At 37.9% G+C, this 27,316-nt stretch overlaps 1 protein-coding gene across 1 annotated transcript; it reads left to right on the forward strand.

Annotated features, from left to right (window-relative positions):
• Positions 1 to 315: 315 nt before the first annotated feature.
• Positions 316 to 26,099, forward strand: CDC48B (cell division cycle 48B). Its single transcript, XM_089149048.1, has 13 exons — positions 316 to 512; positions 2,423 to 2,723; positions 2,820 to 2,864; positions 3,583 to 3,638; positions 3,798 to 3,950; positions 4,719 to 4,826; positions 15,344 to 15,443; positions 15,643 to 15,927; positions 15,996 to 16,165; positions 17,341 to 17,469; positions 20,413 to 20,500; positions 20,632 to 20,709; positions 24,404 to 26,099. Exons 2-13 carry the CDS (start codon positions 2,583 to 2,585, stop codon positions 24,863 to 24,865), a joined length of 1,815 nt encoding a protein of 604 aa, XP_089005174.1. The 5' UTR covers positions 316 to 512; positions 2,423 to 2,582; the 3' UTR covers positions 24,866 to 26,099.
• Positions 26,100 to 27,316: the final 1,217 nt, after the last annotated feature.

Here is a 27,316-nt window from a genome sequence, read left to right on the forward strand (position 1 = left end):
GAAAATAAACAAAAAAGAGACATTCTTCCGCCTACGAAGCTTATTTGATGAAGACATTGGTTTTGGATTTTTTTTTCCTCCTTAAATTTTGATAAGGTCATTTTTGAAATTAAAAAAAAATGAAGAGTGGGTTAATTGTTTCACTAATGTGTTTAATGAATTGGGGGCATTTGTGTTTTTTAAATATAAAGTGGAGGTATTAATACTTTAAAACCTCAATTTTTGGTGCGAGTGCAATTTACTCAAAGATAAACTCATTTTCTCCTGAATTTTTTATTATTTTTCCTTTATGGGTAATAATTCGGGCGGAGAGGAGAGGATACATGGTATATATATGACCTTTGTAAACGCAGAGGGCATGAGCGGGAACTTCAAAGCGGGAACGCTTCTTCTTCCTCTACCCTCAGTCTGTCTTGCTGCAAGCAACGATCCCTAGCAGACAGGAAGTGGCTTCTCCTGATCAAATCGTGGTTTGTCAAGTGTGCTGAACCCCCAACGCCGGATCGCAACAGGTATACTAGGTCTTCATCTTGCTTGCTTTCCTGTAGTGATTGTTGTTGTTATCGTAGTCTCCCTCGCCTTGGATAATTGGAGCTTGAATGGCTAGTATTTTGGTTCATTCTTTAATCAGAAATTAAATTCTACTTCATTACCGTAACCAGTAATCTATAGAAACAAATGGCGCTGAATTTGGAATACTTCAATGATGTCGATGCCCTATTTGATTACTCAAAACAGTAACCTTAGAAACGCTTTTCGCTTAAATTGGAATAAAGCCCTATGGCCTAGCTGAAAATGGCCTAGACTACTCTGAAGACTGCATGATGGTATTCTTACGAAGCTTTTCAAATGCTCCTTGTTCTTTATCGAGCATGCCTTTGGTTTCATTTTTGGCAATGCCTTTTTGTGAAAAACTCAAAGTTCAAAATCAAACCGTACAATAAAAAAAATGAAAAAAATTAAAACCACTAATTTGTTATAGAAACCATACCTTGCCTTTCCGAATAGCAATTCCTCAACAATCCCTAGCGGCGGCCACTTTCTTCTTATTTCTTCCATTAATTTGTAAGGATGTTCTCCGTTTTGAATCTTAATGACGACCTCAGTGGAAGAACTCGTGTCTTTCTATTTAAAATTTTACTTTTAGGGAAACAATTTTCAAGGATCCAAAATTGAAGGATATATTTCCAGGTATGCTTTGTAGGTCTGGGGTTCCTTCCTCTGTTCTCCAAGGTGACTTCAAACAAAGAGTAGATTCAGATCCTTTTAAGATTAGTTGAGTAACCTTACTAGAACTCAAGCTCTAAAATATCTATGAATACATTTATATTTGAGTTGTTAAATGATTATCCTGTAAGATCTAATGGGAGATATTATCAAGGTTTAAAGTATCGGCCTATGTTGTAGCAAATTGGCCAATAAGCCCAATACATCTCAATGATTGTACGAGGATACCCTTTCTCCCTTTATCTTAAATGGCATGTATCAGGTTGAACTGAAATGTCTCAACTGATATGGGGTGATACAATATGAGATGACCAATACCTTTTGATGTGTTTAGTATTGGGTTCTGTGGGTGCATTATTTTGTATCAACTGATACTATAAGACTGATACAGATGGATAAATTCGGCATTAGGTTTTATGGGTGCATTAATACATATTGATGTCTCTCAGCTGATGCAGTTTTATGCATCTCAATACATTGAATCATACTGATACATCTTCATACATGCTGATATTTTCCACAATAAAACCATTTTTGTCTACAGCCTTGATACAAATATAATGGGAAAAGAAGGAAAACTCTCAACCAATAGTCCTAAATATTCCATATAATCTTGGGTTTTTACATGTTTGGACTAAATACTTAATCAAGGAGTGCTAGAACATTATTGTTCGCATCATCCAAGACTCTTCATGGTTGTAAACCATTACACTATGTAAGAAACCTTATCATTTATACCAATTTTTATTTAAGGCAATTCTGGTAAATACATTATATATTTTTTATCTTGGTGTTTGTGTATGATTTTCATTATTTAATGTTTATTATCCCGAAGTGTATTTGCATGTTTATTTTGACAATTTTCATCCATTTTTGCATTGTTTGATACGGATTTCTGGTATGAAAGGACACCTCTTAAAATTACCTGGCCGACAATATTCTTGATATTGATACTTTAAACTTAGATGATAGTATATTTGTTTATCTCAGCTGTGAGATTTTCTTTTCATAATACTAGCAACTATTTTGTTTATTAGGTGGTGCATGTCAGCCTCAGGTTTTTAATTGCTCCAGGGTTTTGAATAGTATTATTTCTGTAACCTTTTTAATGGCTCTACGTGTCCATACATGTGTTACTGCCTGAATCTTGTAAACTAGTAACCAAACAATTTCTATTTCTCTTATAATGGGACAGAAAGAAAATTGGAAATCGCACTGAAGATGGAAAGCCTCACCAGGATAGCTTATGAGATCTCAACCACAGGGTTTCTCCAGTCTTGAAGTGCATTGCTTTAGCTCTTGGCATTCTAAATAGGGCTTTTAAGCTTTAAGGGTTCTTCACCTTCAGGCTTTCAATGGAAAGCAGTTCTGGGAGCACTAGTGAGTGGAGAGCAGAGGAAGCCATTGGTGGCAATGCTGAAGCTCTTGAAGCTCTCAGGGAACTCATCACTTATCCCCTTCAGTATTCTCGTGAGTCTCAAAAGATTGGGCTTAAGGTATTCTTTACTTCTCTTTTCCCATTTTTGAATTTTAGTGTGTTCATTTGCTCCACTTTGAATATGTGGGTCTAAAACTTTGGACTTTTACTTCAGTGGCACAGAGGTTTGCTGCTTTATGGCCCTCCAGGTACTGGAAAGGTATTACCTTTGGTCTCACTTTGAAGTTTCATTTCAGTTAAGGTTTCATATAAGATGCCTTGGTGTGTCAACTATCTCCTAAGATGTGCTGTTATCATATAGTCTTTAATATCAAGTTTCATTCGGCTATTGAATCTTGTAAAAAATCAAAATGCGTGGAATATTGGAACTGTTAGATTTTCTTTTTAGCCATATTTCTGTTCCTCTTGAACTTCAATATTGTGAGTGAAAAGTAAAATCGTTTTTCTATACTATAATGTGTTTTTCCAGTTTCTTTACCCTAGTCAGGTCTTAACTTTATCAATTTCCTGTTTCTCATTGTCTATTATGTTGGTGAGAGATTGTGTTGAACTAAGGCTACTTTTCATTTTAGCAAATTTTATTATTATTATTATTATTATTATTATTATTATTATTATTATTATTATTATTATTATTATTGTTATTGTTATTGTTGTTGTTGTTGTTGTTGTTGTTTAATGATAATCTTAAGGTGTCCCTCATGGTCATCTATACTTGGAAAACTACTCTTTTAGGTGATTTCTGTCTGAGGACTTTAATTTTAGACTACCATAAGTAGATGTAGATGCTCTGTCATTGAAGATTTTCATGCTATAAATTCAGTACCATCTGAGGACGTGACTACATGATATTTCTTAAACTTGGAATGCTTCATAATATGTATTGAACTGACTTATAAACTCTTGTTGTTTCTCAGACAAGCTTGGTGCGTGCAGTTGTTCGAGAATGTGGTGCATACTTGACAATCATTAGGTACTGAATTATAACTCACCTGAAACATATTTTTGTGTGTTTTTTTTTCTAAGATTTACTAACTGTACTGAATGATGCACTAGTCTGTATGACAGCGGACTGGGCTCCCTATTCATTGCTGTTGGTTTTATCTACTTTCCTTCTGTTTTGTGGCTGTAGTCCACATTCTGTCCATAGGGCTCATGCTGGAGAAAGTGAGAGAATTATGCGAGAAGCTTTTGCAGAAGCATCACGTCATGCATCATCATCAGATAAGCCATCAGTCATCTTTATTGATGAAATTGATGCACTTTGTCCACGTCGTGATTCGAGGTATGTGGCTGACTATCTCCTTTATTTTAAGAGTTATTGCAAAAGTGTAGTACCTTGCATTCCTGAGCCTTCAATTTTATGCTTCTTCCGGACGTTTCTCTAAATAATTACCTACCAAATAGTGGTATGCTTCATCTTTCAATTGTTATTGATGCCGCCAATAAGAGAACCTTACAGCTTAACTTTTGTAACAATTAGGAGATTTGGATTTAATAGCTTGTGGTTTTTAGTGACGGTTTGTAGAAAATGTTTATATGCAGTAGATGCAGTATGATGTTTAGGACCATTTGATGAGGAATTTTCAGCTTATGGGATTGACAATTGAAGAGCTCCTTATGCTTAAACTTACAGCTGTAAAAGTGGAATGTTTATTTATGTCACTTAAAACATGATATGAATGTGCAAAAGTTGGATAAAGATGGTGCTGGTACAACAGGCATGTGGGTATGATCAATATTTTATATTTGAATTGTAGATATTGGCATGGAAGACTTGAGATGACCTAGTCTCAAGTTTTGTTGGCACAATAGGTACATAAGTTTTCTTAATGATGATCTTGTTTTGCCTTACTATAGAATCATTGCATGCAAATTTCTCTCTTAGCTGTAAGAGTTAGGAATCTTTTAAGTCTTTCTTAGCCTAACTTTTTGTTTGGCACCAACTTCTAGGTCTTCTATATTTTGGTTGTCCTGGAATGCTTTGAAACAAGAAATGATGCTATTATGGTGTACAATGCCACGCATTAATTTAAATATTTGTTTAGTGCAGGAGAGAGCAGGACATTCGTGTAGCTTCTCAACTCTTCACACTGATGGATGCCAACAAGCCATCTTCTAAATCTTCTTTGCAATTTGTTGTTGTGGCCTCGACAAACAGGTTGGTTAAATAAATTTAGAAATGAGCAGATCCATTTTGTGAATTGTGTGCAAGCTTGCTGTTATTGCTATTATGTTAGCATATGTAAGTTTAATAATTCTTCTGTCTTGGTTTGTACTGTTTCTCTTCTCTCTTGGCTTGTTGGACGCGGATAAGTCCTTATCTAGCAATCAATTCTGCAAATTTTACTGTTTTGTCAGCCAACTAGGAGGTTAGTAACTGCAAACAACCCCAAATTGAGGGCCAGTCTTCGGGGTCAATTCAATTGAACCAACAGTTCAATTAGGGTTCCTTAAAACCCTGCTGTTATTGTATAGGGCTGTATTGAATGATTTTGGGTTAGAAGAGGGAAGAATAGGGTTTGGTTAGAGTTAAGATGGTTGGGTTTATTGAGGTTCAAACCTAAACATTGCTGTAATTTAAAACTCAGAATTGAACTCCAGGTCTAGGGTTTAGGAAAATTAGGGTTTCCTTATTCTAGGGTTTCTAAGGGGTGGCTAGTTTTAAGGTTAGGATTGAAGGTAGAGAAGGGGTAGGGGATGATGAATCCAAAAGGAAATTGGATTCTGGTAAAGGGTTTTAGAGATCTAGGTGGAAGAAGGTGGGGTTTCTAGGGTTTGGAAAAGAAGATAAAGCGCAGAAATTTTAAGAGTTTTGAGGGGAATGGGGATCTAAGGAAAGGAAAAGAGAGGGGGCGATTGAGCTAAAAGGGATTGGAAGGTGGGAGGGAGAATGGGACTTAGTGTGTTTAGGATTTGGGAAGAACTATGGCTGCCACAAGGGGGAAGAAAGACAGGAAGGGGAGGAAAGGGGTGTGATGGCTGGGGCTTGGGAATTAGAAGAACTAGGGTAGGGGAGGCTAGGGGGAAGGGGTCGAAGAAGGGCTGAAAAGGAGGAGAAAGAATATGAAGGGTAGGGTCAGGGGCGGGGGATTTAAGTACTTGTAGGTGAAAGGAAGGTTGAAAAATTCCTGAAAATAAGAGCACCAACAGCTGCAAGCCTCCTTTTGGAAACCTACAACATAATGTTCCAAACCCCAAGCAACCTGCTGTGAGACCCCACAACAATAATTTGGAATATTCCCCAAGAAAGTTAAAATTCAGATTTAAAAATTGATGGACTGTGAACCAACATTATAACAAGAGGGACCTCGACTGAATGACCGTAAAGAGCCATGAACCAAAGGTATGGGGAGGGAATGCCACAAGTCGAAGACTTGATAAGTTCATAAAAGGAAATTCTTTCAAAAGAATTCAAGAGGAAACACCTCAGAATTTATTATCATAAAACTAGTGTTACAATAGTGAGCTCATGGCCTTTATTTGTAGACTCATTTGTCAATAAAAAGAAACAAAGAATACCATAATGGTCTAATACTGGACAAATAACGGTCAAATATCAAATAGGAAGCAACTTGTCCTTACCAAAATAGTGACGATTTGACTTTATGCACGTCCAATAAAACAACAATTTATCTTAATCCTCAATATTAGCCTTGAGGAACCCCATCAATGACTTGAATCAAATGGAGTAAGTTATGGTCATTGTTTGGGCCCACCATCTTCAGACTTGAATACGATTTGATTTCTTGAACGAGCCCATTAATTATATCTTTAAATGACTTGAGCCCGTGTTCTTGTAATTGGTCCAATTGGTAAAAGCAACTGATCCCTTGGTGTTGTCACTTGATTCGCATCACTCAATCAATTCTCCTTCAACTCAAGTTTATTCAATAATTTTAAGCTGGCTTCTTTGCAAGCAAAGCGCTATATTTATAGTCTTACATGAAGGATTCATACTAGGAATCAACATTAGAAAGCAAATCAAACATGGATTCAAAGTAGAAAGCAAATCTAATTAGGACTCAAAATTAGAAATCAAATCAAACTAGGACTCAAAATTAGAAAGTGTTAGGAAAGGGCAATTTAGGAAAGGACTGATCCATCGAGAGTTAGTGCCTTGCGCTAACTCTCGATAGGAAAAAGTGGCAATAATTAAGAGTTTTATACCAATTGAAATTGGTTGATGGTTTCTTATATAGAATAGACTTGTAAATTAGCCTATATATAGTGAAGTTATTTTGAGGAGAGCTCACAAGTTAAATCTGAGCCTCCACAACTAAGTCGTGGCTTCCATCTTCCCCTCTCCCTCATTCTTCACCTTACTCTTTCTCAAACTAACATGGTATCAGAGCTGTAGGTCCTCTTATTCCTTTTGATTCTAAGAATTACTACTTACTAGTACAAACAATTGATTCTATAGAAACAAAAGAAACTGTACATGGTGTGAGAGTTGTTTCTAGAAATTAGAGATATGCAGCACCTTACGCTACACTTGTTGGTGATTTCTATTTGAAGATTGATGCAGCTTGTCTTTGTTGAAGATCGGTGCAAGAGAATGCCCAAACCGAGCTGTGCGATGACCTCTTCTCAAGATCGTTGCCACGATTGATGTCGAATCTGCATTTTTCAGGTATGAATAAAACTGCGATTTACTGAGATACTTTTCGTTTTATGATTTGGGGCTGAGGAAGAGTGTCTGTCGAATCTGCTTCTTAGGAGAAGAAGCAGCCGTCGCTGGTGCTGGCTGTGGGTGGGAAACAAGTCGGCGATCTGTTTAGGGTTGAGAATGTCTGTCATCTGCTTCTTAAGAGAAGAAGCAGCCGTCGCTGGTGCTAGCCGTGGGTGAGAAACAAGTTGGAGTTTTCACCTATGCTTTAGATCAGAAAGGGAGAGTGAGAAAGAGAGAGACTTCGAGAAAGAGAAGAGTTTGCGATCGATCGTCTGAAATTTCTGGTTATGACTCCGTGAGCAAAGTTTCTGGTTTGGTTTTAAGATTGGTTCTAAGTTTTCTGGTTTGGTTTGGTTTTAAGTTGGTTCAAGTGGTCAAGTTGGTTTATTTATGTTTATGAGATTAATCTGATTCTGGGATTAATCTGGGAATAATTCTGATTCTGGTTTCAATTTCTGATTCTGATTTTTGGGATTTGATTTTAATTGTGTTTGGATATGGGAGAAACTTCAAGTAAAAATACTATGATTGAAATTATTTCTTCATCCTCTCATCGGTTAACTGAGAAGAAATTGGAGGGTGTATCAAATTTCCACCAATGGAGGGCTATAGTTAAAATTGTTCTTACTGGAGATCATTTGACTAAGAGTGTACCTAAAGATGATGATACTTGGGCAATTGTTGATGCACGAATACTTGGGCAGATGTTTAATTCCTTGGCCGATAATATTATAGATTTGGTTACTCATTTACAAATTGTGAAGGAATTATGGGAGTATTTGAATGTGTTGTATTTTGGTCAGAATAATCAAGCTAGAATGTATGAATTGTCCCAAGAATTTTATCGAGTAGATAGGAAAGGTAGAGATATTACCCAATATTTTGCAGATTTTAAAAGAATGTATGAAGAACTAAACTCTATTCTACCTATCTCCTCTGATGTCAAAACTATGCAAAATCAAAGAGAACAATTAGTTGTTATGGGTTTCTTGGGAGGTCTTGGAAAGGAGTTTGAGGTAGTTAGAGCACAAATTCTTGGTAGTGATCATATACCCACGTTAGTTGAAACATTTTCAAGAGTTCTTCGTGTTGCTAGGGAGAGTACCAATAACTCTATAGAAAATTCAGCTTTGGCAACAGTTTCTCGAGGCACTTATGGAGGATAGCCCCTAGTGGACCGAATATAGGACGAACTCAAGGAAATAATACTGGAAAATATCCAGGTTCACACAACTCTACTGACAGTCCAAGACAAGTTAAGACTTGTCATCATTGTGGTCGTTCATGACATATTCAACGATATTGTTGGAAGCTTCATGGGAAGCTTCCCCACATGGCGAATGCAATTATCACCTCTGAATCAGCGTCTACAACTACTAATCTTCATCTTGAGGGTAAGACTGTAAAGATGACTGAGGAAGATTATATTCGTTTCACTTAGTTTCAGGCCACTCAACCACAATCAGCCACTGCCACCCTTGTTCAGACAGGTAATGCTATTCCTTGCCTTTCAACCACATCTCGCCCATGGACCATTGATTCAGGAGCTTCTGATCATATGACCGGGGCTACAGGTATATTTTCCTCTTTTGTTCCATCATCCTCTTTGGTTACACTTGCTGATGGCTCTCATATCAATGTTAAAGGAGTGGGTATAGTTCAACTCACTCCATCCATTACCCTACCCTCAGTTCTTTACGTACCTAATTTGCCATTTAACTTATTATCTGTTTATAAATTTACTTCCACTAAAAACTGTTTGGTGAAATTCTTTCCTGGATATTGTTTATTTCAGGATCTTACAATGAAGAAGATGCTTGGTAGAGGCCGTATGTTTGGGGGGTTGTATTTATTCGAGGAGATATCCTCTACTGCTTGTTCTAGTATTTCCATCCCCCATCAAATACATTGTCGGTTGGGGCACCCCTCTCTGGAAAACCTAAAATTGGTAGATAAAAGTTTTCATTCTCTTTCAAAGTTGGATTGTGAGTCTTGTCAATTTGGAAAACTTCATCGTGTGAGTTTTCCTCATATAAATATCAGATTAGACCACCCTTTCTCTCTAATTCATTCTGATGTGTGGGGACCCTGTCTTATTAGTTCTACTTTAGGTTACAGATACTTTGTTACATTTGTGGATGACTTTTCAGGATTCACTTGGCTTTATTTAATGAAAAATCGTTCAGAATTATTTGACATATTTTGCAATTTTGTTATTGAAATTCGTACTCAATTTGGTGTTCCTATTCGTACGTTTCGTAGTGATAATGCCAAATAATATTTCCCTGATCCGTTTTGTAAATTTATGGCTTCTAATGGGATTCTTCACCAATCCTCTTGTGTCGATACTCCTCACCAAAATGGGGTTGCAGAAAGAAAAAATAGACACTTATTGGAGGTCACCCGTTCTCTCTTATTTGAGATGAAGGTTCCTAAATCCTTTTGGGCTGATGCAGTTTCAACTGCTTGTTATCTTATTAATAGGATGCCTTCATCTATCTTAAAAGGTGGCATTCCTCATTCTCTCTTATTTCCTTCATCTCCCTTATTTACTTTGCCTCCTCGCGTATTTGGTTGTGTATGTTACATTAGTAATCATCGCCCAAGGTTTTCTAAACTTGATCCTCGTGCACTTAAGTGTATTTTTGTGGGGTACTCTCGCACTTAAAAGGGATATCGTTGTTATTCTTCTGACTTAAAAAGATATTTTGTTACTGTAGATGTGTCATTTTTTAAGTCCACTCCTTTTTCCACTGAATCTCATAGTCTAACTAACCTAAATAATGATCTATGTATTTTTCAAAGTGTGTTTCCACAGGGTACAGTTCTTTCACCTCCACCTCTGCCAAACATCACCAAAGTATACATGCGCCGTCCAAAACCACTAGCTCCCCCCTCTGCACTTACGATCTTTACCTCTGTGCCGACTTCGCCTGTTGATCCTGCGGACGTTCCTGCCAAATCTGACCTTGATATTCCCATTGCTCTTCAGAAGGGTACTCGTTCTTGTGTTCAGTATCCCATCTCTAACTTTATTTCATATTCTACTTTATAACCTTTGTTCTCTATTGCTCTATCTACTATCGAGACTTATCCTATTCCTAAGAATGTTCTTGAAGCCTTGTCTAATCTTGGGTGGGTCAGTGCAATGAACGAAGAATTACAAGCCTTAGACGACAATCAGACTTGGGATCTTGTGCCTTTACCCTCAGGAAAGACAGCTATTGGTTGTAGGTGGATATTCACTGTGAAAGTTAATCCTGATGGTTTTGTTACTCGCCTGAAAGCTCGTCTCGTTGCCAAGGGCTATGCTCAAGTTTATGGCATAGATTATGTTGATACTTTTTCTCCTGTTGCCAAGCTTACTTCCATCCAAATTTTAATCTCTCTTGCTGCTACATACAAGTGGCCCTTGTTTCAGTTGGATGTGAAGAATGCCTTCCTTCATGGAGATCTATATGAGGAAGTGTATATGGAGCAACCACTTGGGTTTGTTGCTTAGGGGGAGAAGAATAAGGTTTGTCGCCTTCGCAAATCATTATATGGTCTCAAGCAGGCACCTCGAGCATGGTTTGGACAATTCACTACTGTTGTAATAGAATTTGGGATGACTCGTTGTGAAAGTGATCACTCTGTATTCTTTAAAAACTCTGATGCAGGCAAGATCTTTCTTGTAGTTTATGTTGATGATATTGTCATTATAGGAGATGACACTTCAGGAATTGATAGGTTAAAGACCTATTTACAAGAGAAATTTCAGACCAAAGACTTGGGCAAGTTAAAGTATTTTCTAGGAGTTGGAAGTTGCCCAATCAACAAAGGGCATCTTCTTATCTCAACGAAAGTATGTACTGGATTTGCTTTCTAAAACAGGAATGTTGGGATCAAAACCCATAGACACTCCCATGGAATGTAACTTAAAGTTAATGCCAGAAGATGGAACCATTCTTGATGATCCAGAGAAGTACAAATGGCTTGTTGGGAAGCTGAATTATCTGACTGTGACTAGACCTGACATTGCCTTTCCTGTCAGTGTTGTGAGTCAATTTTTGTCTGCCCCACGAACATCACAATGGGATGCAGTTATACAAATTCTGAGGTATCTTAAGAAAGCACCAGGACACGGACTTCTTTACACTAATCATGGACATAGAAATGTTGAAGGATTTTCTGATGCTGATTGGGCTGGATCACCTATTGATAGAAGATCGACTACACGCCACCCGCCATTCGTTGGAGGAAATCTTGTATCATGGAAGAGTAAGAAACAAACTGTGGTAGCGAGATCAAGCGCAGAATCTGAGTATCATGCTATGGCACAGGTAACATGCGAGGTGGTATGGATAAAACAATTACTCCAGGAATTAGGGATTATTGATGACGCACCAATGAAGTTATGGTGTGATAATCAAGTTGCGGTTCATATAGCATCAAATCCTGTCTTTCATGAACGTACCAAGCATATTGAAGTAGATTGCCACTTTGTTCGTGAGAAGTTACTACAAGGCATAATGTCCCCCAAGCATGTGAGGACTGGAGAACAACTCACAGATTTGTTCACCAAAGCTCTAGGGAATACAAGGGTTACCTATATTTGTAACAGGCTGGGCATGAGTAATATATATGCTCCAGCTTGAGGGGGAGTGTTAGGAAAGGGCAATTTAGGAAAGGACTGATCCATCGAGAGTTAGTGCCTTGCGCTAACTCTCGATAGGAAAAAGTGGTAGTTTTTAAGAGTTTTATACCAATTGAAATTGGTTGATGGTTTCCTATATAGAATAGACTTGTAAATTAGCCTATATATAGTGAAGTTATTTTAACTCCGCCGTTTTGCTGCCGGTCCCAACCCGGGTGAGTTTGTGTCTCGCACCGCACGAATCTCCAACCTTTTTCTGGTTCGACCTTATATGATAAGCTTGCTGGGCTCCCGACCCCGCTCCTTGGCCGTTGTGTGGGCGGGTTCTGGGCGTCCCCTCCGTCGCTCGCCGGTCTGTTGCGGTTCCCGCCGTCGTGCGTCTGTCCTGCGTGTTTTGGCTCTTGGCTGGTCTCTCTGGTGCTTGATTGTGTTTTGGGTTTGTAGCTTGCATTCGGACTAGTGGGGTGCCTTGGTGCTTTACTTTGGTTCTGGGTCTATGTGTTTTGTGTTTTGATTGGTGGTGTTAGTGGTTGTTTTCTTCGCTTGTTGGTTCTTTTTTGTGCATATGCCCTCGTGGCTGTGGTCTGCTGTTTTGGGTTGGGTGGTTCTTTCTCGTTATCTGTTTTTGACATTTGGGTCGTTGTGTTCTGGGGTTATGGTTTTGGGGTGCGGGTTTCTTTTGGTTTTGCTCTGCTTTTGATCTACCTTTATTCTTACTTCGTCTTTTTACTTTCGTGGACGCTGCCTTTTTTTCTACTGGGTCGATGTTGTTGTGCAAGGTTGCGGTATCCGGGCTTCTGCCCTGCTTTGTCTTGGTATGTGCTTAGTCCCGACACTAGGTCTGGTAACTTCCAATGTGTGTTTGGGTAGTACTCTATCCTTCTTTGAAGTAGTCCGTGTTTTGGGGTCTGCATGTATGATCTTGTGTTTGGGTGGCTTGTTCTAGGTGTCGGATCCATTCTTATGGCTTGGTGGGTTGTTCGCTGCCTTAGTGCTGTTTTCTGGCCTGGATGTTGGGTCTTGGTATGGTTGATGTAGCTTTCGGCGGGGTTGGTTATACTGTTGGGCCGGAGGGGTCTATTTGTGATGCTGATAGGTGGTGTCTTGACCATATTAGTGTTTTGGAGTGGTGTATTAGTTTGTGGGAGGATATTGATGACCTATTTCTCTAGCTTACTATGAGCATTCTTCAGCACTTATGTTTGGACGATTACACTTTTCACCGGCCTGGTGTCCGCTTATTGCGTAGTTTCTGTCCGTGCTTTGGATGCTCGGCGCACGGTCCTGGTGATCCCTTGGTATGAGAGCTTGGCCCTGGACTAGTTTGGTTGACTGTTGTTTTAGTTATGAGCACGGTGCCTGTTGGAGGAGAAGTGTTGTGGTTCCTTTACTGGGTTTCAGTTGTTCTATGAGGCTTTTGTGAGCCTCGTGTTATGGAGATTTACCCGGTTGCCTTACTCGTTCCCTTTGGGTTTTGCCGGAAGTCTCCGAGGCTTTTACTTATTGGAGACTTTGGGGTTGTGTGGACCTTCTTGGTTTTTTGACCTGCTTATGTAGGTCCCTGGCTTTTTGGCGTACTGGGGTGTTGCAGTTTGTAGTTGTTGGATATGTTGTGGTTCGTGCTGTGTTAGACATGGGGGCGTTGTTCCCGATCTTGGGCTACTCGGGTCCTTTAAGCCCATATCTATTTGCCGTAATGGATGAATTAACCAAGACATTCAAGATGGGTCCCCGGTGTATGCTTTTGGATGATATTGTGTTGATTGATGAGACCCAGTGGGGATTAATACCAATTAGAATCATGGAGAGTAGCTTTGGAATCAAAGGCTTTAAACTTAGTAGATCGAAGCAATATCTAGTTTGTAACTTTAGTCATGATTGGGCAGATGATGAGTGGTGATACTTGACGATAAAGAGATTCCTCGAGTGTTGTTTTAGGTACCTAGGTTCAATCATAAGTAAAAGAGGTGATTTAGAAGATGAGGTTTCCCAAAGAATTAAAATAGGGTGGATGAAGTGGAGAGGTGCATCCGGGGTCTTATGTGATCGGCGTATTCCATTAAAGCTTAAAGGAAAATTTTATAGGACCGTTGTCCGACCGCTATGATGTCGGTGCGTGTTGGGCTGTTAAAGAATCATATAGATAAACTCGTGTGCAGATGAGAATGCTAAGATGGATGAGTGGCAAAACTAGGATGGATAAGATAAGACGATCATATTAGGTTGGTCGGGAGTTGCTCCCATAGTGATAAGCTTAGAAAGTCGTTTGAGGTGGCCCCCGTTCAACGGAGACCTATAAATGCTCCTGCTCGAGAGTGATATAATCCATATTGAAGGAACTAGAAGAGCTAGGGGTAGACCTAAGATAACCTTAGGAGAAGTGGTGAGAAAGGATATGTATAGCTTAGGCCTTGTATTTAGCATGGCCTTGAACAGAATCGATTGGAGGGCAAGAATCCATGTAGCCGACCCCATTTAGTTGGGAAAAGGCTTATTGTTGTTGTTGTTGTTGTTGTATAGTGAAGTTATTTTGAGGAGAGTTCACAAGTTAAATCTGAGCCTCCACAACTAAGTCGTGGCTTCCATCTTCCCCTCTCCCTCATTCTTCACCTTACTCTTTCTCAAACTAACAGAAAGCAAATCAAAGTAGGACTTCTTCTTGACTTATGACTGATTCTACTAAGGACTCTCAACTCATCCTAGGATGATTCAAATTACACAACATGAGTAGGACTAGTTTCCCAGTAGAACTTTGACTACTAAAGGAATCCCTCTCTAAGTAGGACTCTTTCATATTTGGACCAAAACTAAATCAAATACCAAAACAAAACTAGAGTTAGACTCCTACTAACATGCCGAATCCATCTAACCCTACTTGGACCTAACTAGAACAGTCCAAAATTACCAAAATGCCCCTACTTTACGCAAAATTTCCTTGAGGGCTGTGGGGTGCTGGGCTGCCACCATAGCCCCTGTTTCAGCCCTGGAGTGGCCCTGGGTCTGGTTCACATAAGGCTGACTAAAAATAACCTTGTTAAAAATAACCCTGAGAGAAGTGAGAAAGGATATGCATAGCGTAGACCTTCTATCTAGTTTGGCCTTAAATAGAGCAGATTGGAAGCAAGGATCCATGTAGCCAACCCCATTTACTTGGGATAAGGCTCATTGTTGTAGGTATACTAGTCAAATCCATTATTCAATAAATGATCATTTGTGCTACATATGATCTCTGTATAGACAAGCAATCAATGTAGTCATTATCACATTGAGATTCTTCTTTTTGTTTTGAATCTACTATTGAAGTCATTTACAAAGATTAATAAAAGTCATTCACTCAGCTATATTAATCTTTTTCTGTTCGCATATGAAGGGCGGATGCAATTGACCCAGCGTTGCGAAGGTCTGGGCGTTTTGATGCTGAGATTGAAGTCAAGCCACCTAATGAAGAAGAGCGGCTTCAGATCCTGAAGGTATGATCAAGTCCTTATGAAATTTTCAGTACATCCAGAAAAAAACATTTTACTAACACGGTGAGCTACCATATGCATGGTCCAATGAAATTCCTTTTGTAAATCACATGGTGTAATGCAGCTATCTACTTGGAACCTTTATATGGCAACTCTTGACACTTAGGAGTCTTCTAACAATATTTTATTTCGTCTAGCACAGCTATTTTCAAAGAAACTCCCTTTAAATGCCAGTGTTGATCTACAAGCTATATCTGCATCATGCAATGGGTATGTTGGTGCTGATTTGGAAGCTTTATGTCGGGAGGCTGCAATGTCAGCAGTACGTAGATCTCCAAATATATGTAAAGATGGTGGCTTATGCAGTTTGACAATGGATGATTGGAAGCAGGCTAAATCTGTTGTTGGTCCAAGCATAACAAGAGGTGTAACTGTGGAAATCCCTAAAGTCTTCTGGGATGATATTGGAGGATTAAAAGATCTGAAGGTCTGTATTGGATGCTTATTCGGATTCCCAAATTTTTCAATGGCCTCTAATAATGATTCACTGAACAGAAAAAGCTTCAGCAAGCTGTTGAATGGCCTATTAAACATGCTGATGCATTTGCAAGATTGGGAATATCTCCAATATGTGGAGTACTTCTCCATGGACCTCCAGGATGCTCAAAAACTACTCTTGCTAAAGCTGCAGCTCATGCAGCCCAAGCTTCATTTTTTTCTTTGAGGTAACTACATTTGTAACTTTTGTTCCCTTCAATGTTTATTCCATTTAAAAATCAAAATGAACTTTATAATGCTAGTCACAGTGACATCATTATGGCTTCTGTAATAAAGTTAGCTTTTGTGTGCACATAATTCCGTGCAAAAGGTTTGGAGGCACCATATTTTCTAGGTTGGAATATATCTGGCTTAAAGTATCAGAACCAACCTGTTAACAATAGAAACAAGACAGAAGAACAAACTATGAAAATATGATGGTCAGGTTCTTGGGGCTGTCTATATCGGCCCTACTCCTTGTGTACTGGATCTCTTAGCTTTGTTAATGCATGTAACTTTTTCATGTGGATCATTTACTAGTGTTGAATGTGATGGACCCTTTTTCAGTGTGGTCTATGATTTGCAGTTACTCAAATTTGCATAAATACTAGCTTCTTTTTCTATAATTATTTTCAGTGATTTACTTATTTATAAGTTAATTGATTTATTTCGTAAAATTGATGGATCTACATTATTTTAGAGTACTACAATTTAGTAATGCCATAAAAAGACCACATAGTTAACCAATCTTATGATTGAATGCTGATTTTGAGGAAGACTTTTTTTCTTTATTTGAGATCTTTTGGTATTCCTCTTGGACCATCACATAAAGAGCAGAGAGTTTCAAGTAGGAAAAGAAGTTGAACTTGGAATTGTATATGCCAATAAGAACGAAGAACTTTAGACAGATACCACTTGGTGAAATGGAAAAAGAAGCCAATAAGTAAGTTCATTAAAATAGCTAGTAAACACCTACAAGGATCACTTTATTGCTTGTTCTTTTTGCTACATTAGAACAGAGTGGGTGCTGGTGATTTGGTGCTTCATGACTTACTGGATAAATCTCTTAATTCTAACTCTTGATTTCTTTTCTGGTAATGGTTTTGAAGTTCATTGATGAAGCGCTTTCTAAGTTGTTATGCCCAGCTTTCCTCCAGAAAAGAGGTTTTGCACATACCCTTGCCTGTGACTTCATCTGTCGGGTTTTCCCCATGGATAAAGCTATTTTTGCACTCCCCTTTCTCATGCAATAATTGGATCCAACGAATTATCTCAAAATTTTTGGACGCTCAACTGTTGTGAGGCTTCATAAATAAAGCTTGTTAGGCATGCACGTCTTAAAATTTCATAAACTATGTATCAGTGGTGCAGAATTGTACTCAATGTATGTCGGCGAAGGAGAAGCACTGTTACGTAATACATTTCAAAGAGCTCGCCTTGCAGCACCAAGTATCATATTCTTCGATGAGGTTGATGTCCTTGCTGCCAAACGGTGAGTGGCCAACCTTTTGTTCTCAATAGAATCATGATTCACACTGTTGCCGGTTGAAGATCACTGGTTGTTCAGGCCCTTTTTTCTTATTGATTGGTGAAACATTCAGAAAAAATTGTACTTCTTCCTAGTCGTTCTATTCTGGCTATTTTTTATATTTTTTTGTCCTTCCTTACTAAAGGAACAATCTTTATTATTGAACAGTATTGCGACTCATGGTGGCAAATTAGTAGGATTGAAATTAATTTGATATCCTTCATATTTTTCGTCAAGTTGCATCTATTGCATAACCTTTAATAAATAATACTGTGATTATTAGAATCCCTGATAATTTATGTGATCTGTTTAACACATCTGGTTCTGTTTCTGCTCTTTTCTTTTTGACGAAAAGAATATTTGAGAGAGATTCTTGCATATAATCTGGTGCAAGAAGCAGCCCCACTTGCTTCTGGAGTTTTTTAGGTTTTGGAGGCTCCTACCAGCCTTAGCCCATGCTCAATTAGATACACTCCAGGAGATGCCATCACAGGCCCAAGCCCTTCTTTAAATCTCAAATTCTGCTACTTCTATTCTATTGGATTCTTTTCCCTTTCAGTCTCTCTTCCTCTCATTTTCATTTTCCTATCTAACTTCCCTTATCTTGTTCCTTTCCCTGTTGTGTAAACTCCAAGCTAAACTCCAATGTCCCCATGTACAAGGACAACAACTACCTTATTCTCCATACCATAGTTCTCAAATTGCTAGGTGTTCCAAGCTCTGGATCTCTACTTATGCATTGTCTACGCAGTATAAATTGCGTCCAAATATTATTTTCCTTAAATATCAATTATATTTATTAGTAATAGTCTAATGGCTAAAGAATTGCAGTGTCATATAAAACAGATTTATGACTAACAGGGGGGAAAAGGCTGTTAAAGACTTAAAACATGGATTTACAATAAATAAAAGAAGAAAAGGGTTGTTAAAGACTTATGTCACAGGTTTACAATTCACAACATGATGACATGTAAAATAGAATTGTAAATATAAAAGACAAAAAAGGGCTACTAAAGACTTAAATCACAGATTTACAATTCACAGTATGATGACAAAAAATGACAGGAGGAGGGTTTTGGGGGGGGGGGGGGGACAGAATAAGTAGAAGATGATGGGGCTGGGGGGAAAGGGATCCTAAAAGAAAAAAACATAAAATGGAGCATGTAGAAATCAGTTTTCTGAAAAAACAAAAACAATAAAAAAGTGTAGTACTTTAGTTTAAGGTGTACCGAGTCATCACTGAGCATGCCACATTTATTGACCAAAGTGGATGTTTTTTGGCTTAATAAAAAAACATATGGTTGTGTTGCCCCCCAAAATCCCCTTTGTTGCCTTGACAACCATTCTTCATGCTGTAAGATCCATCGAACCTCTCTACCGATATGATTGCAAGAATTAATTGTTCCATCTTAGTCTATCTTATCTCAAGTTGGAATGACAAACAACACCAGAGATGCTACTGTAGTAATGCCTATGGCTTCAACATTCATTTGACATTATTCAGCGCAGGGTAGCTTTAAGATTTTTATCCCTTGTGAATATTTGAGCAGCATCATATGGACTGGTTTTCCTGGGTTTATTCATACTCAAGGTCCAGCATTTTCAAAGCAAGGGGTGGCTGATGTAGGACATTTGGGGGTTCTTCCTAGTTCCTACTAGCCTAAGCCCAGGCCCAATTAGATATTCTAAATACACCTTCTCAGGATCAAGCCTATGCCCAAGCCCATGCCCTGCCAGCCCTCAATTCACTTTTTATTTCAGTTTCTTTACAGGTGTAGTTTCTTTCTTTTTGCATTTCTTTTTATTTTCTTTTAGATGAGCTGCTGCAGCCTCTTTGAGGGGGGGGGGATGAATGATGGAATATGGAGAAAAGAAGCAAGGATTCTGAATCTTTCTTACCCCATCCCCCTCTTCTACCAAGATTTTCTTTTTTTCGTTAAATTCAAAGTCTATTCCTCCATTACTGCCTTTGTTCTCCCTGTTCTTGTAATTCACTTGTCAAAAGTGTTTATTTAGTTAAGGGCTGTCTGCCAGTGGGAATTCTTCTTAGCAATTTAAACGTTATGCAATGCATCTTCTGGTAATTTTTTATTTATGCCAGTGAAATAAAGATATGTGTGTCATTTACTTAACTACTAATATGACCTTAGAGTTGAATGCTGGAAAAAAAAAAAGGGGGATTCATGTAACTGTTCCCATTTAATTGGGTAGGGCTTTGATGAGTTGTATATAAATGTCAACTTATTGTTCTGAACTTTCTCATATTGCTGGTTATGGTTCCAACTTTAACTGGATGCTTTCAAGAATTATGTTTCTTCCTAGATTGAATACTCATGTGTCAGACATAATGATGCCAAACGACAAAGAAATGAAGCCAAACAGAAAATTGGATTGATAACAGAGAAACCCATACTCTCAAAAGTGCTTAACAAGAAGAACAATATTCAGCTGCCCACAAAAGAAGCATAAAACACGGTTTTATAGGGTTCCAAATAACCATAAACAAAGCTAAAACAAAAATAGCAAAATTATGAAAAAGCCACTGAAAACAGAAAAATGCCCTAGGCCCCCTCAAAACGCAAAAAAAAATATCGGTCGCCGCAGAGCTGTGAGTCTTTTTCCCGGGCTCATTTCGGAGTGATTGGTTGAATTTCAGCCCATTCCAAGTTCGGGACCCTAAGGTACCCCACGTGCATCATAATGTTTTAATGACTGTTTAGTGTTTAGTATTAGGCTTCTATACACACTGACATGTAATTGGTTGTTTTCATATTCTGAGAATTGGAATTTATTGCAAGTTTTACTTTGTTTTTCTACTTGACCTGTTTGGTTGGCTTCCATATCATTTTACCTCTTGAACTTGAGCTAATTGATCTTGGTTCTTTTTGTTGCTTTCCTTTGTGTTAGAGGTGGTAGTTCGAGCAGCAATGCTACAGTGGCAGAGAGACTTCTTTCTACTTTACTGACTGAAATGGATGGTCTGGAACAAGCCAAGGTAAGTATTCTATTTCTGCATGTTATGGTATCACCCATCTGTTTTAGGACAAGATGAAAACAACTTAACAAGACCTCAAGATAAGCGTTGCTTCCATCTTGCAATTTGTGTTTCTTTTCCATGTTTTGCAGGGAATTCTTGTTTTGGCTGCGACAAATCGCCCCCGTGCAATTGATGCTGCGCTGATGCGGCCTGGTCGCTTTGATCTAGTATGGATTCTACTTCTTGTCTCACTACCTATACCTCTAATACTCAGCTTAGTTGTCATCCCTTTCTTTTTTGTTTGGAAGTCCTTGGATAAATTGTTAATTGCTGTAGTTGTTAATGCTGTAGAACCCAGTGGCATGTCACTCCTGATTTGGTACTGGGCAGTTCATTCTGATCAGACTGATAGAATACCAATGGGTACAGTCATAGTTACATGGCTTCGCTAGGTTGGATGTGGCCACATATACATGTATTGGATGCACCTGACTTTTCAAACTCTGGATATACTCCAAGAGGATAACCGAGTGAGCATGGTGCTGGTCTAAATCAACAGGCAACCTGATGCAGCACAACCAGTAGTTACTGTTCATGCTACAGTAGTATGAACAGTAACCTAGATGATAATTTCATATTTGGTGAGCCCCAAGTCCAGGTTGCATGGAAATAGATTCAAATTTGGTGGGCCCAAACTCCAGCTTGCAAGGAGATAAAATAGGAACTGTTTTTTTGTGGGAGTTCTAGAGATAATTTAGAATTTTTTTATTTATTATTGGGATAATCATGTAATCAAAGTTTTTATTTGGGTAGGATATCTAGGATAAGTTTTAGTTAGTTTTAAATTCCCAAGAGTCCTAGTAGGATCAGTCTTTTGTTAGTTTTAAATTACCAAGAGTCCTATTATAGTTGTTTTCGTATCAAGTATGTTTGTTTTGTTATTTAAACACTTGTAATCAGCTTATTGAGGATGGAATGAAAATATATGAATTGAAGCTTTAGCTTTGTGCATTTGCAGCAGCCCCCCCTCCTCCACCTCCTCTTCTTCTTCGTACGAATTTCTTCTCCCTCTTCCCCTTCTTCAAGACTAATTCTTCTTAGATTCTCCCTCTTCCTCTTCTTCAAGACTAATTCTTCTTAGATTCTCCCTTTTTCCCCTTTACTTCTTTATCCTTCTTTCTACTCTATTCTGTCCCCCATTACAACCTGTGTTCCAACTCTTCTTGCTGCTTGCCACTTACCTTGGATTTGGTTTGCTTCACTTAGGTCCTTGAATGTCACTGACTCACTGGGCCTTGCATAGGCCTGGATACCCTCACTAACAGGGGAAGAAAGGCTTTTCTTCTCTCTTTTTTTTTTTTTTTTGGGGGGGGGGGGGGGGGGGGGGGGGGAGGTTGTAACCTGTGCATGTCATATATAAAAATCTTATACTAGTCCTAAATAGAAACCAACTCAGGCACAGCTGATGGCTATGCCATTGGACAACAAAAGTATAAACTTTGTATAGACAACCAGATCTAGCCAGCACAATAGCTGCAAAAGTAGGGTCAAATAGATTACCGGATCTAATCAACAGGGAAACTTGAAGACCAGGCCAGCCACAGGTACAGGTATATTGATTTCTGATTATAGCCCCAGCAGGCCTCAGTTCTAGGTCTCCTTGCTTTTCAGCAGGATCTCTGGGGGATGAATTGAACCTTAGAATATCATCTTCAATGGCATCAAGGTGGCGTAGAATCAGCAGTAGGAAATAGAAACTCCAGCCACAAGATTGAGATAATCCCTTGGATCAGGCGTTATGTCTGCAACTGTGAGGGACTTATTGGAGACTTTAGGAACAATCAGAGCTTCAAAATAGGCTTCTGTTGGCCTCATTTGAATCCAGTAAGTCAAACAGCAAATGGAAAAGAAGGAAGAACACGCTGGAGAGAAATTTTTTTTTTTTCGGGGGCGCGGATGGGATGACTATCTCACCCTGGGACTCTCTCCCTGTAAAGTATCTCACCTTAGCCTCTTACATGACCATAGAATGCATGAAGCAAACAACAATAATCTTTTAAATCATGCTGAGCGCCTCTTGGGTCCATTATGTTATATTGGCTCAAGCATTGAATCAAAAGAGTAATAACAGTTGATACTTGTGTTATAACCTTATAAGAATTTGAACTTTTACTTGGACCAAAAGGAAAACCAAACGGACATGAATAAACGGAACTTGATTCTTCTAGAAGCTCCAATCAAACCCTGTAGTAGATCAAGGAAGAATTATGCTTGCTGTCTAGGCTAAACGAACCCCCCAAAATCTAGTTTTGGGAGAACTAAATGGTGTCGGTTACATGGATTCTTGCCTTCCAATGAGCTCTTTTAATGCCATACTAGATACAAGGCCTAAGCTATGCATATCCTTTCTCACCACTTCTTTGAAGGTTATCTTAGTTCTGCTATTTTCTAATTCCTTCAATCTGGATTATATTATTTATCTGGTTAGGGGCATTCAAGGGCCTTCGTTGAAAGTGGCCATGCCACCTATCGACTTTTCAAAGCTTATGATTTATCCGAGTTGCTCACAAACCAGCTCTAATAGGATTTCTTACTTTATCCTTCCTACTTTTGTCACTCATCCATCTTAATATCCTCATTTTTGTTGCATTGAGTTTATCTATGTGATGTTTCTTAACAGCCCAACACTTTGCACCGTACATCATAGCTGGTCGTATGACGATCCTATAGAATTTTCTTTTGAGCTTTAAAGGAACATGTTGATCACAAAAGACCTAAATGCACCTCTCCACTTCTTTTACCCTATTTTAATTATTTGGAAACATCATCCTCTATATCACATTTTTTATTTATGATTGAGCCAAGATACCTAAAATAATCACTTTGTGGAATTTCCTTTTCATCAAATTTCACCATTCCATCATCTATCCAATCACAATCAAATTTACATACCTGATAGTTTGTCCTCATTCTACAAAGCCTTTTGATTTCAAAGTTGTTCTCTAGGATTCTAATTTGGTATTAGTCCCAAGTCCCCAACTTGTGTCTCATCTGCCAAAACAAAGGCATCACCAAAAAGTAAGTGTGTGTGTGGGGGTGGGGGTGTGTGGGGACCAGCTTAGCTGGTGGCATCAAGGGTTGGTCCATATTTATGGGTGGAACATCCTTTAATTGAACTTTGCAGGTTCTCTAGTACATGGAATCAATCTGCATCAGCTTGTTAATTATCAAGACGTGGAACTTGACATTAAGAACTTCAAATGTGATAGCATACCAATTCTATAATGTGAAAGTGTAGTCATCTGCATGTTGAAGTAACATTGGTGCCAAATAAGGAAGAGAAAAAGGGATTCAGATATGGAGAATCTCTCATTTATCGCCCACCCTTACCAAATTAGGTATGGAATCGAATTTGTATGAAGGGGGATAGGATGTGAAGTAGGTGGCCACCATTAAGCATTTTACACTTTTTGGTCCAGTCAGTTGGTTAACCATATCACTCATAGCCAGCTACATGAGCTAATTTACACTATGGTTCAGTATTCTTTTAGTTGTGTTCTTGAGAATCTTGACTTCTTGGCTCTAGGATCAGATTCAGACCAGGATGTGACATAATCTTATGTGACAATTAACCCCCTGATGTAGTAGAATCCTTTATTACATGCAGTTTCAGGGCATAGTCAAGTGACTGGTGGGAGAGAACCCTTGGTGATCTATCCTGCATTGAGGAAATAAGATGTTCAAATTTTAATATTAGAATTTTGTTGTTAGAGAGGTTTCCTCCCCCGAACCGGCAAACCCCACCCCTCCTTTCTTATTTCCTTGTTATTTACAGAGTTTATTAGAGTGAGCTTCAGTTAATCGAAGTGAGACTAGTTATGGGTGCATAACCATAAACACATGGTCTGTTTAAACATGTAGGTGCTCTATGTACCACCACCAGATTTAGAAGCCCGCCATGAGATACTTCTCGTGCATACACGCAACATGAAGATATCAGATGATGTCGATCTCAGACAAATAGCAGAAGATACTGAGCTATTTACAGGGGCTGAATTGGAGGGCTTGTGTAGGGAAGCAGGTATGGTGGCTCTACGTGAAGACATCTCCGCTGCTGTTGTGTCTAACAGTCATTTTCAGATTGTAAAGAATTCGTTGAGACCAGCATTAACCAAAGCAGATGTCATCAAATACTCATCATTTAAGAACAATCAGTCATTGAGATTTTCTGATGAGGTTGGATCATCTACCAAACGGAAAAGCAACTCTACGAAGAATCTCATGGGTACAGCTATAATTGGTATTGTTAGTTCTTTGGTAATATTTGCTGCTAAATATCTCACAAGTACAGATCAAGCTATCAGTGATTTAGCTTCCACCTGAAAGGTAATCCTTACAATCTTGATATAACAAGCTTAACATTTGTTACTTTCATCACGTTTGTTGCAGTGTTTTCGGGGAGAAAAAAAGAAACATAATACACTATTTCAACTGCTTCTTTTAGCAATGTATTTGGGAAGATGGCAGGTTAGATTTGTCATGTATTTTGATCTATTCTAGCATTTCAGAGCTGTTTAGCTACTTGGTAACCTTTGTATTGGTTGTAACAGGGATCTGGTTAGTAGTTTCCTGTACTCTTTATTTCTTTCTTCCTTTTTTTCTCCCTTCTTTGTTTTTGGTAAAATGTTTCTTCACGCTTTTAAGTATACAAATTTCTTTGTTGGGTGAACCCTTGATCACTTAAACCATGTGCCATTTAATTATGAAACCTCATTTGAAGTCTGGAGGGATTGTATTAAAACTGATCATTGAAGAAGTGGGATATGATCAGTCATTAGTGATCGTTCCTCTCTTAGCGAATGGGCTTAGTTCTCCTCGTAATATTATAATGAACTTTCTTATAAGGGTGTCAATTGTGTACTAGTTGCATTGTTTTCAAATTCAGTATGGTATATATGGAAACTGTTTATTGGAATTCGATGTGATATGGTTTTGGTTTTAGGTAGTATATTGTTAGTATGTGTCGAATATTATATTGAATTACTATATATCAAAATTGTACTATATATCGAAATATTGTACCAAATTTCACACCCTTAATCTAAGTTGGGTTGGGCCCAATCTATCTCGACATTATTCTTGAAAAATACAGATTTAGTATAGCCCATGAGCTGAAAACCGTATTTCAACTACAAAATTTTATTTCTTACCACTTTCCTTTCTTACCCGATTTTGTAGTTGCTGGTTTTTAGGAACAGAAAAAAAGGGTATTAGAAAATAATAACGTTAATATGCTTGAATACGTTAGTTTATCGTGGGAACATTACAAATTTTAAGATTAGAAGAATGAGTTTTTTCATACCAAAATTATACAGTACCATATATCGAACCGTGTTGTTTTTCTCATACTCATTTTATACCAAAATTGTATCAAATTGTTGAAAAAAATACCTTTTTAATGCTGTCATATAAATTTAGTAAGGTACAATTTCGGTATGAAGTTTTTAAATTTGGTACATTAACGTACCGTACCGTAGAGAATTACCGGTCCTTTACAGAATTGACAAGCTTACTTTATTGTACCATGACATCATTAAAATAATAAAATATTCTTGTACTTAAAACAAAAAAAAATTGGGTACTAAAGAGGCTTTATAAAGCTGGGGATGGAGATATTAATATGCATTAGCAAGAGTCGAACCTACGACCTCTTCACTAAAACAAAATTAAAATAAAATCATCGTTTAAAACAAATTAGAATACACAGAATATAACCCTCGTTTAAATTTGGTTACAAGTCTAAAATGCTCATGGAAGTCTCTCTGTTGATGTGGAGCTAGAATGAAAGTAAAACCCTCTAGTTGTCCCTTTTTATTCAAGGGTTGCTTCTTTTGAAAGATAATTATAACTTATGAGGAGTTGTGTGATAATGTTTTTATTATGTTTTTTTATTTTTAGATAAGAAATAAAAAATAGTTTTGTGTTTTTATGCACTTTCATGTTTCTCAGTGTTTTAGGATGTTGAAGTCTTCTATGATTATAGAGGGAAAAGAAATTTATGTATAAAAAAATGAAGAAGAGTGAAATAGATTGATTTTTTAAAATTATGAAATAGGAGATTATGTTTTCATATTAAAATATTATCCAAGAAAAAAAAATGTTTTGACATCAAAAGATAAGAATGTCCTTGTGGCATTTGAAGAGATTGCTAATTTGTTTAGAAAATAAAAAAGAGAAACACAAGAAACATATTGGATTTTATATATGCTTTTGGTTCCATTCTATCTGTTCTAAAAGTACAAAAAGCACAAGAAAACTACTGTTGATCTAGTTCATATTCTCTTTAACTCATATTTAGATCAGTTTAACTCATATTTAGATCAGTTCTAGCTTGAGTTGAAATGTTTATGAAAACAAAAATTTTGAATAAAAAACTTCAGATAGGAAAATTAGTATCTTACCTTACTTCCTTCGATCTTTTAAACATGTAACAATCTATTCAACAAGTGTTTGAAGGATTCAAACTCATGAGTTTGTATGTTCAATTGTCGCATGCCTTTTTCATGGTACTGGGTTGATTGCTTAGTATCACAGACAGATATCTAGCGACTAGATGTAGGATTGCGTGCTCCTTGATTACATCCTCAAGCGGAAAAGCTTTCTGTAAGAGTTAAGCTTACAACTTCTTCACTGAAAGCATACATCTCTACCACTCTACTAACCCTGCATTGGCTTAAATATCGTATTTTGTGAGTTCATTTATAAGACTTTGAACTTTTATTTGTTTTTCTGTGGTAGCCTACAAAGGCTTAAGTGCAGAAAAGAAAATTAGGA

Source organism: Hakea prostrata, chromosome 3 (genome assembly GCF_041222555.1).
Source record: "Hakea prostrata isolate BN-2017 chromosome 3, UWA_Hpros_2, whole genome shotgun sequence".
NCBI lineage: Eukaryota > Viridiplantae > Streptophyta > Magnoliopsida > Proteales > Proteaceae > Hakea > Hakea prostrata.

Coding starts and splice junctions, on each gene's coding strand:
- CDC48B (XM_089149048.1), top strand. CDS start 2,583: ATGGAAAGCAGTTCTGGGAGCACTAGTGAGTGGAGAGCAGAGGAAGCC. Junction 3,639..3,797: donor GCATACTTGACAATCATTAG/GTACTGAATTAT, acceptor TTGTGGCTGTAG/TCCACATTCTGTCCATAGGG. Junction 15,444..15,642: donor AGCGGCTTCAGATCCTGAAG/GTATGATCAAGT, acceptor CGTCTAGCACAG/CTATTTTCAAAGAAACTCCC.